The sequence below is a fragment of the Macrotis lagotis genome, chromosome 1, assembly GCF_037893015.1.
Source record: "Macrotis lagotis isolate mMagLag1 chromosome 1, bilby.v1.9.chrom.fasta, whole genome shotgun sequence".
Lineage (NCBI taxonomy): Eukaryota > Metazoa > Chordata > Mammalia > Peramelemorphia > Peramelidae > Macrotis > Macrotis lagotis.
The window spans coordinates 847,465,723-847,482,456 of NC_133658.1; the positions used below are offsets into that span (position 1 = coordinate 847,465,723).

General features: G+C 34.2%; 1 protein-coding gene across 8 annotated transcripts in view; it reads left to right on the forward strand.

Annotated features, from left to right (window-relative positions):
- The window catches only part of ZMYM4 (zinc finger MYM-type containing 4), a 139,760-nt gene that overhangs the window by 90,627 nt on the left and 32,399 nt on the right, over positions 1-16,734 (forward strand). For all 8 annotated transcript variants that reach the window (XM_074217506.1, XM_074217505.1, XM_074217503.1 and 5 more), the window contains 11 exons: positions 298-472; positions 560-772; positions 3,305-3,455; positions 5,291-5,406; positions 6,274-6,549; positions 6,700-6,850; positions 7,670-7,842; positions 12,660-12,813; positions 13,314-13,457; positions 13,640-13,677; positions 14,603-14,747. In XM_074217506.1, coding sequence (XP_074073607.1) covers positions 298-472; positions 560-772; positions 3,305-3,455; positions 5,291-5,406; positions 6,274-6,549; positions 6,700-6,850; positions 7,670-7,842; positions 12,660-12,813; positions 13,314-13,457; positions 13,640-13,677; positions 14,603-14,747 — 1,736 coding nt within the window. The remainder of the gene's footprint in view (positions 1-297; positions 473-559; positions 773-3,304; positions 3,456-5,290; positions 5,407-6,273; positions 6,550-6,699; positions 6,851-7,669; positions 7,843-12,659; positions 12,814-13,313; positions 13,458-13,639; positions 13,678-14,602; positions 14,748-16,734) is intronic.

Below are 16,734 nucleotides of genomic sequence, written 5' to 3' on the forward strand. Positions count from 1 at the left end.
TTCAATAATGTTTGTTGATTGAGAATTGCAATATTTTTAAAAATTTTGTTGCTTGAAGGGATAATGTTTTAGACTTCTGGGAAAATACTGTCCGGAGTTATTCTTTTCCTGGGGGTTCTGGTAACTGAGGTTTTTGAGGTTGTCATATCTAAGTAATCAGTATTTATTTCAAATTGAAAGTAATGCAATTCCTACTACTGTTCTTATAATGCTATTCATTAGTCATTTCAATCTACAAAAAAAAATATTCTAGTAAAATTGCAATTCTTATTTCTCTTCCTCATTTATTATTTTTAGAGACATTTTAAATCCAAAGGATGTGATCACTGCCCAGTTTGATAATACAAGCTCTAGCAAAGATTTTTGCAGCCAATCATGTCTGTCTACATATGAATTAAAAAGAAAGCCTATTGTTACCATACATACTAATAGCATTTCAACCAAGTGCAGCATGTGCCAGAAGAATGCAGTTGTAAGTTATATTTTGAACTTGCTGAAATTCTGTTTAAAGTCATCAGAGATTTGAATGACACTACTTACTGTGCTTTTTCATTCCTAGATTCGACATGAAGTTAATTACCAAAATGTGGTCCATAAACTTTGTAGTGATGCCTGTTTCTCCAAGTTTCGCTCTGCTAACAACCTCACAATGAACTGCTGTGAGAACTGTGGGGGTTACTGTTACAGTGGCTCTGGTCAGTGTCACATGCTCCAGATAGAGGGCCAATCCAAGAAATTCTGTAGTTCAACATGTGTCACAGCATATAAGCAGGTATATGATCATGTTTAGACTAGTGACCTGAATTGAATTATTATAATACGATGTGCTACTATAAGAATAAATGAATTTTATATTCATTTTAGGGGAGAATTAAGAAAAACTATAAAATGTTTAGGATAATAGAGTTTTTAATAAGGTATGTCATCTTTTAAAAATTTAGATTTGCAAAAAAGAAATTAGAAGGTGATTATTTACTTCACAAAGCTATTGATGTTAAGATTTTTATCACTAATGAGTCTCCTAGTCATCTTGAAACACATTTCAATTTACCAAAATAAGATTAGCATAAGTTTGTTTCAAAGATTTTTTTTTCAGTTGCATAAAATGAAGCAAAGTTTTGTATAATCTTTTGAAAGTGCATCCTAATAATTGAAATACTGAAAGGAAACTTCTTTTGCATTCTCAGGAAAGAGAGTCTTCTAGAAAATAGACCTTGATAATATAAGACCAAGAACTTAAAGGATTGTTGAGGTGATAAGATTAAGATAAATAACTTCAGAAGGTACCTTTGTGCCTAAGAATTTATTGACAAATGTTATTTCACATTTTGAAGAGTATGGGATTGAATTATGGAAGAAAATTTATATTGCTGGCAGTAAATATTAACTAAGAAATGCAGGACAAAAAAAAACCCTACAATGTTTTGAGATAGCCAATTAGGAATTATCTTTTCACCAAACCTAGTTTTGTCTTTTAGCAACTTGCACTGATTGCTTCTGGTTCTGCACTTTGAAACCAAGAGTCTTAATTTTCTACAGATAAGCCCCATCACATTCTTAAAAGACAGCAATCTCATATACCCCTTCCATTCTTCTCCCTATCTCTGCCAGTTACTCTTATCTCCAAACAGAACATAACTTTTTTCAATTGATATTCATGTCATAAACTTTAAGACTCTTTAATGTCCTAAACCTCTTCTTGATTGTACTCTAGTTTAACATGCTTCTTAAAATTTGATTTCCCCAAACTGAGCATAATTTTCCAGGTATAATCTGATCTAAACACTGTAATCCCATAAATCCTTAAATTTCCTTTTATTTTGATCTTGTGAAATTTGTTATTTCAATACAAATATAAAGCATTACTCTCATCCCTATTAAATCCAGCTTTTGTGCTTTTTGGATCTTGATTTTGCCATCTAATGTATTAGACATTTCTCCTGATATATGTCATTCCAAATTTGATAAGCATGCTGTTTATGAATTTTATTCAGGTTATTAAGAAAAACATTAAGCAGGACAAGACCAAGTAGAAATGCCAGAGAAAAAAAAATCTACTGGAAACTTTACAAATTGACATGCAATTATTTGAGTACTTTTATGATCTATTTCTTCAACCAAATCCAAATTATCTATTTGTAGCCCTGCATGTCTCTGTCTTTTCTACAAGAAGTACATGAGAGACTGCCAGATCTTTGTTGCAATCTAGGTATACTCTATAGCATTTCCTTAACAACAAGAACTGAGATTCCTCAATGAATGTGATAATTGGGATAAGGATCCTCAAAGCTCATATATGGTCTCATATATCTCTTGAGGCTCTTCTTGTCTACCATGACAACCCTTTAAATATTTCAAAAGAGATTGTCTTTTTTTTTTCCTTAAATCTTCCAGGCTTACAGGTTCCCTTACTTTATCTTTATATGATAACTATTCAAGTCCCTTTACTATTTTGATATATTTTGAATGTGCTCCTTCTTAAATTATGGTTTCCAGAACTCAACCAAAAATCTACCTTTCTTTCTAGATACTAAGGTTCTATTAATGCTACTTAAATTTGCGTATTTTTTTGAATGTCATGTTTTTTTCAGTTCTCATTCTGAAACATTAAAGTTAAAAGCTCATTAGGTTCAGTTAGGGTTATTTGCTTTGAACAATCAGTCATACACCTTCGTTAGTAAACAGTTAATTTCTTCCTTTGACAATTCCCTGCTCTTGCCTTTACAAAGAATACAATTTACATAAAAGCATTTTCACTGTCTCAGAAAGTAATTCTATTATAGATATTTTCTTGAACATTGGATAGATTAACTAGACTGCATTAGATAAGTGCGTACCATTTCATTTTAGAAATATTTTTATAGTAGAATATATGATAGTTTATGTTTTCCTTGCATTTGTATCTTTTGCATCCATGACATTTCTAAGATTGTTTTTTATTGTTTAATTTCACAGGCTTATGCTTACCAGCAAACGTACTTATTGTTGTGAAACAACCTTAAAGAATAGAAGGTTGCCATAGAATTTTTGGGTGAATTAAAAGCACTTTAAAAAAATAAAGTAAAATTGTACCAGCTAAGGAGAATATAATTTTAATATTAATTTCTTTCCTTTGGTTTATCAGTTTACCGAGATTTGTCAGTACCACTTGTAACATTTGCCAGAAAAGAAAAAAAAAACTGGATTTTATTTTTTTGGTTAAACTAGTTACAATAATACTTTGAAAGCATTTAATAATGTCAATTTTTTTATTCATACATATATGTAATTCAAACTGATGAATTTGATTTTGTTCTCTTAATAGAAATCGGCAAAAATTACTCTCTGTGCTCTTTGCAAATCATTGAGGTCCTCAGCTGAAATGATTGAAAACACAAATAACTTGGGGAAAACAGAGCTTTTCTGCTCTGTTAACTGCCTATCTGCTTACAGAGTTAAAATGGTTACTTCTGCAGGTAATGATGGTGCTCTAGGAAATTTATTTGTAATTTTGACAAATATGGTATTGCTTTGTTTCTTTAGTTTGGATGCAGGTCCAAAATTAGCTGTTCTCATGAGCAACGTTTCTTTTCTTTCTAATCTATTTTGTTCATGTACACATTTTTAAGGGACATCTTACCCACTTTCTTCAAGGATTTGAGCTGAGGACATTTCATACATACATATATATATATATGTATGTATGTATGTATATATATTTATTTATTTGTATCTAACTGAGTGTTGCTTTTTTTATGTTGGTTTTTTTTTTAAACAAGGCAATGGGGTTAAGTGGCTTTCCCAAGGCCACACAGCTAAGAAAGTGTGTGAGACCAGATTTGAACTCAGGTTCTCCTGACTCCAGGGTCAGTGCTCTATCCACTGTGCTACCTAGCCGCCCCTGAGCATTGCTTTTTAAATTGTGCATACGAGTGAGATGAAGGAAAGCCTTTTCTTAAAATTTCAGCTTATTTATTTGTTTATTTTCCAAATACTTGCAAAAATAGTTTTCAACATGAATGCTTTTGCGAACTTTTGAATTCTGTATTTTTCTACCCTCTACCCTTCCCACCCCCTCTGCATGGCAGCAAACAATCTGTTACATATAAAATCGCATATGACATTTCTATATTAGTCAGTATGTGAAAGAAGAACTAGAACTAAGGGGAGGAAAAAACATAGACGAAGAAAAACATGATAGAAGTTTTTAAAAACTGAACATAGTATGCTTTGCTCTGCATTCAGAATCCATAATTTTTCCTCTGGATGTGAATGGCATTTTCTATAACATGTCTCAGGATTGTTCCTGATCTTGAAACTGAGAGGAATTGTGTCCATCATAATTGATCATCTGACATGTTGCTGTTAGTGTTTATAATGATCTCCTGATTCTACTCACCTTACTCTGCATCAGTTCATGCAAGTCTTTCCAGTTTTCTGAAGTCTTGCCTGCTTACAATTTCTTATAGAATAGTTTTCTTATAGATATTCTTATAGAATAATTTTCTGTCACATTCATATAGCTTATTCAGTCATTCTCCAGTTGATGGGAATCCTCTCAATTTCCAACTTTTTGCCATTACAAAAAATGCTGCTAAAAATATTTTTTACCTGTGGGTCCTTTTCTCTTTTTTATGATCTCTTTATAATACAGATCTAGCAACGGTACTGCTGGATCACAGGATTTGCACAGTTTTATTGGGCACAGTTCAAATTGCTCTCCAGAATGATTGGATCAAACTCTGATGATACAGCTCCTCTCAGCAATTCAGAAATCTAGGATAACCCTGGGAGACTTGCTGTGGACAACGCCATCCATATCCAGAGAGGGAATAAAGACAACAAAAATCCCTACAGAATCTTAATGGATACTTTGTTCACTTTAAGAATTTAACTTATGTTTTTGTTTCCTATCACATTGTTTTCATTCTTTTTACTTAGTCCTAATTTCTCATACACAAAATGACTAATATGAAGATTTTTAGACATAAATGTACATGTAGAACTTTTACCAGTCTCTTCCTCACTGAAGGGAAGGGGACATAGGAAGGTGGGGTGATAGAAATATGTATAACTTAAAAATATGCAAGTGGATGAATGTTGAAAATTTTTTATAACATGTAATTTATTGAAGAAATACAATATCAATCAAAAAAGAATGGCTGGATCAGGTCACAATTCTTGTTTGGTTCCTTTGAGTAAATTTAGTTTGCAGATTTTATATTAATGTACAGCATTTTATTTGCTCTATATAAATTTCAGTCCTTTTATATACTTATCTATATTACTTATTGCTTTTATTCTATTTAAGGAGTACAAGTCCAGTGTAACAGTTGTAAAACCTCAGCCATCCCTCAGTATCACCTGGCTATGTCTGATGGAAGTATACGCAACTTCTGCAGCTACAGTTGTGTTGTAGCTTTCCAGGTATAGTATAAGAACGTTTGACTTTTCTTTTTTGTTTGTTTGATTTTTGCAAGGTAGGTCACACAGCTAAGTAATTATTAAGTGTCTCAGGCCCAACTTGAACTCAGATCCTCCTGACTCCAGGGCTGGTGCTCTGTCCACTGCACCAACTAGCTGCCCCTTGAGTTTGCTTTTTAACTACCTTTAGTTGTTGTATCTTTTTGATTTTATTTGATGCCATTTGGTAAGACTGGGTTGTTGAGGGGCGGCTAGGTGGCACAGTGAATAAAGCACCGGCCCTGGAGTCAGGAGTACCTGGGTTCAAATCTTGTCTCAGACACAATAATTACCTAGCTGTGTGGCCTTTGGGCAAGCCACTTAACCCCATTTTGACTTGCAAAGACCTAAAAAAAAAAGACTGGGTTGTTGAAGCTCCAGAATTCTAGTCCCAGTTCCATTCATCTTAAATTTTAAAAATTCTTTCTTTTGCCTTTACTCATGTTACTTGGAGTCTTTCTATAAAGTTGTCTTACAGTAACTTACACAAACATACACACACCATACACAAAAATCTTAGTCATAAATCTTTGCTTTAAAGAAACTTTCTACTCTGATGTTGACCATTATTGATCATTATTATAATCTCTTAAAAGCTTTATATATTTTTCTCTGAATATATTCTATAACCCTCTGAGATAAGCAATAAAGGATATTCATTTCACATATGAAAAAATTGAAACTAAGGAAGTTTGTGATTTGCCCCAAGTTACATATCTAGGAAATGGTAAAGTCTGGACTGAAATTAAGTTTTTTTCTGATTCTAATCTTGTTCTCTTCTCTCTCCCACAAGTAATAAATGAGGCTTATGTCATTTTTCTTAACTTTCAGAATTTGTTCAACAAGCCAACAGGCATGAACTCTTCAGTAGTACCCTTGTCTCAGGGTCAAGTCATCGTCAGCATTCCTACAGGAACAACAGTCTCAGCAGGCGGAGGAAGCACCTCTGCTGTGTCCCCCAGTTCCATCAGTAGCTCCGCTGCAGCTGGTCTCCAGCGGCTTGCTGCACAATCCCAGCAGGTCACTTTTGCCCGTACCGTTGTGAAACTCAAGTGCCAGCACTGTAATCGCCTCTTTGCCACAAAGCCAGAAGTTCTTGATTACAAGGTAAAGCTGCAGTTCTTAAAAATAGATTGAATTGAATAAAAATCTACTTTGAACTTTTCCTCTTTTGTAACTGTTCCATTTACTTTAACAATAAAACATATATAGGATATTTGTCAGACTGAGAAAAAAGGGGCTTGTTTTTCATTACAGGGTAAAATGTTTCAGTTTTGTGGCAAGACTTGCTGTGATGAATATAAGAAGATAAATAGTGTAATGGCAATGTGTGAATACTGTAAAATTGAGAAAATTATAAAGGAGACTGTGCGATTCTCAGGCATTGATAAGCCATTCTGCAGTGAAGGTAAAAAAATTCACATTCAGCCACAGGAAGTCATGAAAAAACCTGTATATAATGTGTCAATGATTAATTTCTTTTCTGGTGTTCCTGTTTTATTTTTATCAAGTTAGCAAACATTTTATTACATATCTGTCATATAATAGACACTGTGTTTAAGTTCTGTTTTGTGGGGAGATTTATATAGGCTCTCACCCAGTAAATTTATGACTTTTTAGTCCTTGTTTTCCTAGTTAAGGGGAGGTAGGGGGAGAATTTTTTCCAACTCAAAATTTAAAAAAAATGGATGTTAAAAATTATTTTTTCTTGTAATTAGATTTTTAAAATAATTAAGAAATATTCAGTCAAATCAAACATTTTTTTTAATTGTGGCTTTGTATTATATACTTGTTTCTGCATAGCTTTTAGATGTATCCTGTAGATGTATCCATACATAATGCTTTAATTGAAAAATCCTCAAAATGTAATATAGCCTGTAAATAGATGCAGTGTAATATTTAGCAGTTCAGAGAAGGTACCAACTAACACTGGTAGGGAGAAGTTTATTACACTCAATGTTGCCGATACTATTGAAATCATAGATCCAATCACTATCTTGGTGTCATCTTTTTGTGACTTTTGATTTCTTGTCTAAATGGACTCACAAAATTGACAATTAAAATGTACTTTAACTTAGTGGTTTTTGAGGAGGATGGGGTGTTACAGTTACTAACAAGTTAGTGTCCACTACCAACCAAATTAAAGAAATTAACATTCAGTTTGCCTTTTTCCTGCTCTAAATGTCTAAGTTTGAGTTATTTTCTCATTGTCTTTTTGGTTTTTTAGGTTGCAAATTGCTGTATAAACATGACTTGGCAAAACGCTGGGGAAGCCATTGTAAAATGTGCAGTTACTGTTTACAAACATCTCCCAAATTGGTACAGAATCATTTTGGGGGGAAGATGGAAGAGTTCTGCTGTGAGGAGTGCATGTCCAAGTTTACAGTTTTGTTTTATCAGGTATAGAATATTGGTGTTCTTTCTTTTTTGGGATTAGAGCATAGCTTTTTTTTCCTTTTTAATTCTTTGTCTAATAGGTAGAAGCATTTGGTAATGTAAAATACTTACTGAAATGACTTTTCATCTCCAACAGAAAAAACTGGGTTTTATTATATAATGAAATAGTTGAAGTTACTTAATGCTAACAATAGTATTTTTTTTTTAATCTTTCTGCGAAATATAGTCACCTTAATTATTGCTTAGGAATTCTCAAATTATAGCTTACCTAGAAAGCCAATTACATCAAAGAAGCCTAAATCATTCATCATCTCCTACAATTCCATTACTCCCTCTGCTTTCCTTTTCATAAACCCATTCTCATCAACCTTTAGTGTTTTTAGTATTTAGCATTTTGTGTCACACTCTCCTTTTTGTTGTTGACCCTTTTATGATCTAGTTCATTCAATTTTTGAAATCCTTCCTATCACATTACTATAGATGGTGGTACAGTGGATGGTACTCATCCTGGGATCAGGAAGACTCATCTCCATGAGTTTGTCTGGCCTTAGATATTTTCTAGCTGTGCAACTCTGGGCAATTACTTTAGTTACTTAACCCTGCTTACCTTAGTTTCCTCATTTATAAAATGAGCCAGAGAAGGAAATGGCAAAACCCTCCAGTGTCTTTACCAAGAAATACCTTAAATTAGGGTCATGAAGAGTTGAATCCAACTAAAATGACCAAACACTAATCATTTTACTATCTTCTTGTGATTCATGCCCTGCCAAACTCCTCCCTAAGGTATTCTGATTATCTACCTCCTTCATTTTTACACCTGTGCTGCTAAACCTAGCTGAAGGAAATCACATAACCATATTGACTGGGTTCATTACAAATTTATGTTACCTAATCTCAAGTGTGTTCTGACTGAACCAAGGCAATCCTTTGACTATTCCCTGATTGATCCTCTATCTCATCAATAGCAATAGCTTCATGCTTTGCCAAAAAGATCAATCATTTGCCAAAAATCCCTCATCTTCCCTTTTCTTTCCTCTCCCCCAGCTCCCTATCCCTCAGTTTCTCTAGGGAAAAGATGACCTTTTTTTTGATAAGACAAACCTTATTACATGTACCCTTTTCCATCCCTATAATCAAGCCTCTGATCTTCAGTCTTTCCCTATATCATATTTTACCAGCTGCCATATATACTTAACATCTTCTCCTCTTTCTCCTCTGAGGGTCTTTCCTCAATAAATCACTAGTTATCTTCTTGGCAGATTGAGGCAAGGTCTCAACCTAAAAGGGGTGAGATGCTGTGGAAGGTAAGAAAAAAGAGGTTTGGAATTTCTATTACTATTGGGTTAGGGTTTAAATATGCAGGTAACTTCCAGATCTGATCATTTTAGTTTCCTTCCTGAACTCCAATACATATAGTCCTCTCTTTATGCAAATGGACCATTCTTCAAACCTGTATGTAAAGTGATTTCATCTAATTTGACTGTGTCTACAGATGTAAGAAAAGGATGGAGGGAGGCAAGAGGTGGTCTGAGGCATGGTTTGAGGACAGTTGGGGTCTGGGGATAGAGAAGTGAGACAGACAGGACAGTACAGGTGACACAGAGCCAGGGACAGACGAGGTACCTGCTTGCAGATAGATGGAAGATACACTTGGGATGGCTGGACACATTGGGTGAGTGGGGAGAGCTGAGCTTGGCAAGAGAGTTCTCAGGCCCAGGCATAGAACAACTGGAATTGGTGGTCTCTCAGCTTGTCTTTTCTGTTTTCACTTAGAAGTTTCTGGTTTGTTTTTAGCAATTTTTTTTAGTAGGTGGCAATAGAGTACCAAACCAAGTGGCAGAAGCAGTAGAATTAGCATAGGTATCTTTTGGAAATGCTGATTTCTTTCAGAATTCTTTACTCATAGTCAAATTTGTGTAATGTGAATTGATCTAAATTAAATTTATGTCATGTGAAAACTGTCTATATACTGTCACCATCTGCCTATACAATGTTTTGATTTTTAAATTAGGATTATCAACCTAGAATTAGAAAGGACCTTGCAATTCATCTAGTCTATATCAAGCTCACTGTGTCCAAACTGCTATTCATTATCTTTCCTCTCAAACTCATTTTCATGTCATCACTATCTTACCATTTGCCCAAATTTATAACTTTGATATTTGATATAACTTCTCACTCACCTCACATATCTAGTCAGTTGTCAAATGTGGGTAATTGTTATATTTATAGTATCTTTTACAAATCTCTTTCTTGCTGCTTATACAGCTACCCTGCTTATTGAGACCTTCCTCACTTCACTTTAATTGTTGTAATAGTTTTCCATTTGTCTCCCTCCTTTAGGTCTCTCCCTATTCCAGGACATGTTCCCCTTAGTTACCTAAGTTTTTCTGATCCCTTTCTGGTCCCCCTTCCACCTTCAGTAGAAATAAATTCCTATAACCTTTAGAGTTCTTCACCCCTTCACCCTTTCTAGTCTTTTTTTTATATTATTCCCTGCCATGTCATTTCTGTTCTAGAATAATGGTTCACCTAGATCACTCTTCCCCAGTGCTAGAATGCTGTCCCTTCTCACCTCCACCTCTTTGAATCCCTGCCTTCCTGTCAGACTCTTTTTCAAACTCCTACAGCATGAATCCCTTCCTAATCTCCATATTGCTAGCACTTTTCCTTCCATAGCCTCCTTGTGTCATGTGTTTGTATATGTGTACATGTATGAATTGTGGATTCCTGATGCATATACAAAACATTGAATCTTTTAAAATGAAGGTCCTTGCAACTTTTCATTTTTGTCTTTATATGCCCAGCACTTAGCAAAGTTTCTCCCATGTAATGAACAGTTAAGAAATAAGATTAATTTTGAAGATGAACTCCTGTTCTCTTCTATCTGTACTCAAGCAGTGGTAGAATAGAGGCTACCAAAAAATCAGTGACATGGGAAGCCTTCACTTTGATCCCTTTTCCTATACTTTACCTGACAACTAGTCAACAAGCACTAAAAGTTTTCTTTGTGCCAGCTTGGCACTTGGATACATATGTACAACCTGTTAAGCAGTTCGTACTCAGAAGTCATTCAAGGAACATTTCGTCAGAGCCTCCCACCTGCCAGGCACGATGTTAAATGTTGGGATTACAAAAAGAAGCAAAAGACATCTGGTGGGAACCATTTAACATGTATAGAACTGTGCTTTCCTATCTCTGGTGAAGTTTTTGAATAATTATACCCGTATCTTAATTTTTTTCCATGAGCCACTTTTTTGGGGGTATGGTATAACTGACTAGTTAAATAAAATCCAAGCCCAAAAGTGCTTAGAGGAGGCAACAAATATATGTAAAGATGGAAGCATGAATAAAAATATTTATTCAAAATGGTTAAATATAAAACAATTTGAGGGAGAAGGGGCAGGAAATATTGTTTGAACTGTGTGGTTTTAAATGAAGAGAGAAGCTTTTAAGCCAAGATAAGGAGGGAATTCAGGTTGGGCAAGGCAGAAAGCCAGAACAAAAGCATTGGGGACAAGAAGTGAAGTGTCACAAATGAAGACTGGAGAATATGTCACATTGTAGAGTTTAGGAATAGAGTAAAAAGACAGGATAAGGCTAGCTTGTAAAGGGGAATTTCTATGTTAATGCAGCCTTGAAATAGATTGAATGAGAGTCGCATGATAAGGTCTGTGCTTAAGAGACATTACTTAACAAAAATATAACAGTAGACTAGAGAAAAGAGAAAATGAAGGCAGAGAGCTCACCCTAGAAGGAGATGTGGGAGTGAAGGCACAGGATTTCTTGGTGTCAAGGTAGAACAGTAATGTTTGTCTTTCTCAATTATTCTGAAGGAAAAAAGAGCCTCTTTTTATTTAGCATTATCATTCCTATCCTATAATATTTTATCTTTTTTGTGCATCTAAAAAATCCCTAAAGTTTTTTTTTAAAGATTGCATTTGAAAAAAAAAGATTTCATTTGATAGGTTTAGCAAAGTAGAAGGAATTTGTCTTTTATGATAATACTTTGTTCTACTATAGTACTGATTTCTGTTTTTATGATGAATATTTTTTCCCCAAGCATTTTCCAGTCAGTCACTAAATATTAAATGCCTGCTTAGTGCCAGATATGGTGATAATTGCTGGAGATAAAAGAGGCAAAAGACAGTTCCTGCTCTTAAGGAGCTGGCAGTCCAATGAGGGAGACAGCATACAAACAAATGTATACTAAACTAGCTATATACAAAATAAAGAGGAAATACATCTCAGAAGAAAGGCACTGGAATTAAGAGGGCAAGGCTTCCTGTAGCAGGTAGGATTTTTAGTTGTTACTTGAAGCCAGGGAGGTCAGGAGTTAGAGTGGAGGAAGAAGAGGCATGGAGGACAGCCTGAGAAAATGCTTAGGAACATGAAGGAGACCATTGACACTAGATAGAAGAATACATCTCACAGAGATTGAGTTGTAAGAGGACTGGAAGTAGGAGGGGACTTGGTTTTGAAGACTTAGGGTTTTTTTGTTTGTTTGTTTTAGATTTTTGCAAAGCAAGTAGGGTTAAGTGGCTTGCCCAAGGTCATACAGCTAAATAATTATTAAGTTTCTGAGGCCAGATTTGAACTCAGGTACTCCTGACTTCAGGGCCAGTGCTATATCCACTGCATCACCTAATTGTCCCCAGTTTTGAAGACTTTGAGTGCCAGAAGTCATAATATTTGATTCAGTAGGTACTAGCCATTAGAATTTATTGACAGGGAAAGAGGGTTTATACTAGAAATATTTACCTATTCTTTCCTTGCAATGTAATTTGTCTCTTCAGCTTTTTATCTTGTTTTCTTTTTAGATGGCCAAGTGTGATGGTTGTAAGCGACAGGGTAAACTCAGTGAGACCCTGAAATGGCGAGGGGAGATAAAACATTTTTGTAACCTACTTTGTATATTGATGTTCTGTAATCAGCACAGTATATGTGACCCACCTACTCTTCAAAATAATTCAGGTAATTGAACTTGGGTATTAGATGAATTTCAGATGTAATTTATTTTACTTACTTGACTAGTTTGGTGAAAATAAATAATTACATGACCTGTTTAGGTGCTTACTTTGAGACAACATGAGATTTAGTATGTAATTAATATAGTTCTCCATGTTGAACTGAAATCATAAACCATATTTTTAAAACGTTTAGCATTAAATCACTGTAAAAGAATGTACTTCAATATATTCATTAGCCTGAAAGGGTTGAATGTATAAAACTCTATAATGTATGTCCCCAAATGACCTCCTCAGTTGCCTTTGATAACCCAGGTTCTTGACATGTAGAGTTTGCAATTTTAAATAACCTTCAAATTCCAAAATAAATTATTTTACTTAGGGGGAAAAATTGTCCTACCTAGAACTGAATATAATTGAATATTTACAGTATTTCCAAAAATGATGATTATTAAACTTTTTTTTGTGCCACTTAACATCAGAACTCCATTTTTGTTTTGTTTTAAGCATTAAATGTTTCCATGCTGCCAGGTGCTTCAGCTGCACCTCCTTCTCTAAGAAAAGATTCAACTCCAGTTATAGCCAATGTAGTATCTTTGGCAAGTACTCCCGCTGCCCAGCCCACGGTGAACTCTAACAATGTCTTACAAGGTATGGATTGATTACAAGAAATCTGCCTAGTCTTTTGAGGTTGAAAATTATCAGCATAATTATTATTACTTAGATTGACATATTTATCCCTATTCAAAGATTTCCTTTTTGTTCACTGACCTGAAAAGCATTTTCATTGTTTCATTTTATTCTAGATTCATTTATATTCTAATTTCTAACAGGCGCTGTTCCTACTGTGACAGCAAAGATCATTGGAGACGTAAGTTTTATTTTTAATACTTTTACTGTTATTGCTACCCCTGTTTAAACATTATTTCTACCTAGCTATCACATATTTGAGCATATTCTCAGTACATCCCCCCCTTCAAAATTTACCTAAGAACATTAAAATACAAACAAACAACAGATCTCTTCTGGTTAGACTAGATTTGTCTTCCTGATATGTATTCTTTTTTAACATTAAGATTTAATTTTATGCATATTGTTTTCAAATTTACTGCAGGAAAGCATTTTCCTTTTAAAGTTTAAAAGAGGATCTAGTATATGTTTCCCCCTAGTGGAATTCATCCTGTAAATCACTGATTCTTTCTGCCATGATTCATAAAGTATTTTGGCATTAGCCAGTTCACTCATATAGTGACACATATTCTCCATTTTTTTTTTAGTACTTCAATTATATGTAGATAATTATCTGTAGTGTATTTATGATGGGGGGGGATGTACTTTAAAATTCATGCTTTTTCAGTGATCTTCATGTTGCTTTTTTGTTATCTGGAAATGAACCCCAAGCACTTTTAAGATTCATAGAAAAAGCAAACAACAATCTCTGAATCTTGTTAATCCTTTATCTGACTTGTAGGAATGATTTTTTTCTCATTAAACTAAACTGATTAGAATGGGAATATAGTGGGAGTTAATGTTCAGTGGCCTAGGATAGAGTCTTTGTTATAAACACTGTTATTGGGCAGTTGTATAAATTCAGAAATGGCTTTTGTGACATGATGTGCCTTTTCATTCCAGCAGACTTTCAGCTAGATACTGAGTTATAATAATGAAGATTTTTTCCTTCCTTCAAAGAACTTAAAATTTCATCATATTCAGATTTTTAAAATAAGTTGTAATTGGAAATATCCTAAAAGCTTTAAACAATTTCTGTGGTTTCTATGTCTATTTTATTTAACTAGGCAAGTACACAAACAGATGCCCTGAAACTTCCAACCACACAGCCTCCCCGACTTTTAAAGAATAAAGCATTATTGTGTAAACCCATTACACAGACCAAGGCTACTTCTTGCAAGCCACATACACAAAACAAAGAATGTCAGACAGGTATGTATCCTTATCGTTCTCATCTTTGGAAGATTGTCTCCCCCCACCCCATTTATTGTAATTTTAAAAAAAAATGAAGGTATAGGAAACTTTTCGTTTCAAAAAATTACATTTAATCCTCTGCAACAGATAACTCATTTTACTTATTTTAAGTGCCCTACTTTTGTTTGAGTTGCTTCTGTCTCATAAACATTGCCAAGATAGCTTTAAAATTTGTTCCAATGATATATTTATTCATAAGATACACATATTTCAACTTTAACATAAAAATTGTAGTAAAAAAATTAGCAGGGCAGTCATGTACCATTTTGATTTATATAAGATGATTTAGTAGTTGATTTGGCAGGAATCCTAATTGTTTTGGACATTATCAAATATATGTAAATCCATATATATTTAGCATTCATTTAACTGGAATCATTGCTCGCATGTATGTGTGTATACATACACACATGTGTGTATACATATCACAATTACTTTGAAGGATTTTTTTTTTTGTTTTTTGTTTTTCTTTTTTTAGGTTTTTGCAAGGCAATAGGGTTAAGTGGCTTGCCCAAGGCCACATAGCTAGGTAATTATTAAGTGTCTGAGACCGGATTTGAAGTCAGGTACTCCTGACTCCAGGGTTGCTGCTCTATTGACTGCGCCACCTAGCCGCCCCTGCTTTCAAGTTTTAATAAAATCATTAGCAAAATTTTAAGGATAAAGAAGACTTTAGAGATTAGCTCCCTTGTATTATTATTTTTAATGCCTTATATTTTTTATATCATGATAATTTCCTGTTCATCCAATTTGAACCCTCTTCTTTTTAAAAAAAAAAAAAGAAAGAAAATTTGACCAAAATCAGATGACATAGCTTCTGCATCTGTTAGAATATGTAACATTTTGGATTTCTCAATACCTTTCCTCACTCACTCCCCCTTACCCCCATCTACTTAAGAAAAGGGTTTTATCACTTTTCGGTTCGAGATTGGTTACTGAATTTGATCTGAATTGATCTGTATTTGTGTTATATTTCTGTGATGTTCATAGTATATTTTGTTCTTCTGACTGTTATCTTGTCTTGCTTGAGTTCATTCAAGTTTCTTCAGCTCACCTGTGATAAAATGCAAGTAAAATATATACAGGTTCAATTGAAGATATGTCAGAAAAGGCACTTATGTTGAAGTTAGGAAAAGTCAGGAAGTAGAGGTAAAGAAGAAGAGTTCTAGATACAGAGGACAGCTATTGAAAATGCTCAGTCAAAAGATGGGAGTCTCTTGTGCAGAATGCAATTGAGGGTGGTTTGCAGAGTACTTGGAGGAGTGTAACATGTAAAAAGACTAGAAAGTAGAATGAGGTTTTAAAAGCCAAAGAAATAATTTTATATTTTATCCTGATTATGATAGGGAATTGGAGTAATTTAATAGCTTAGTTGGAAGGTAGACTAGAGTGGGAAGAGACTTGAAAAGATAAAACCAACCAGCAAGTCATTGAAAATAGTGAAGACATGAGGTCCTACATGAGGTGGTAGTACCTGCACCAAGGTTTTGGCATTATTAGAGGAGAGAATGAAGTATTTATGGGAGATATTATAAAGTTAGAATCAATTGGACTTGGAAGCAGATTGGATGATACATCTGTTGGTAACATGGATGACTAGGAGGGTGCTGGCATCCTCACAGGTAAAAAGAAAGTTTAAAAGAGGGAAGATTTGGGAAGAAGGGATAATGATTTCAGTTTCAGACATGTTATATAAAATTTTTATCAAGCACCTACCAATATCAGACACAGTGCTAAGCACAAAGAGGCACAAAGCAATTCCTGCCCTGAAGGAGCTTACTTACAAAAAAAATGTACAAAACAAGCTATTAACAGGATAAATAGGAAAAAGTATTAGAATTAGGGGTTGGGAAAAACTTCCTGTAGAAGGTTGTAATTAGAGGAAACCATGGAAATTGTGTAAATCATTAACATGGAGATGATAATTAAGTCCAGGAGAACTGAT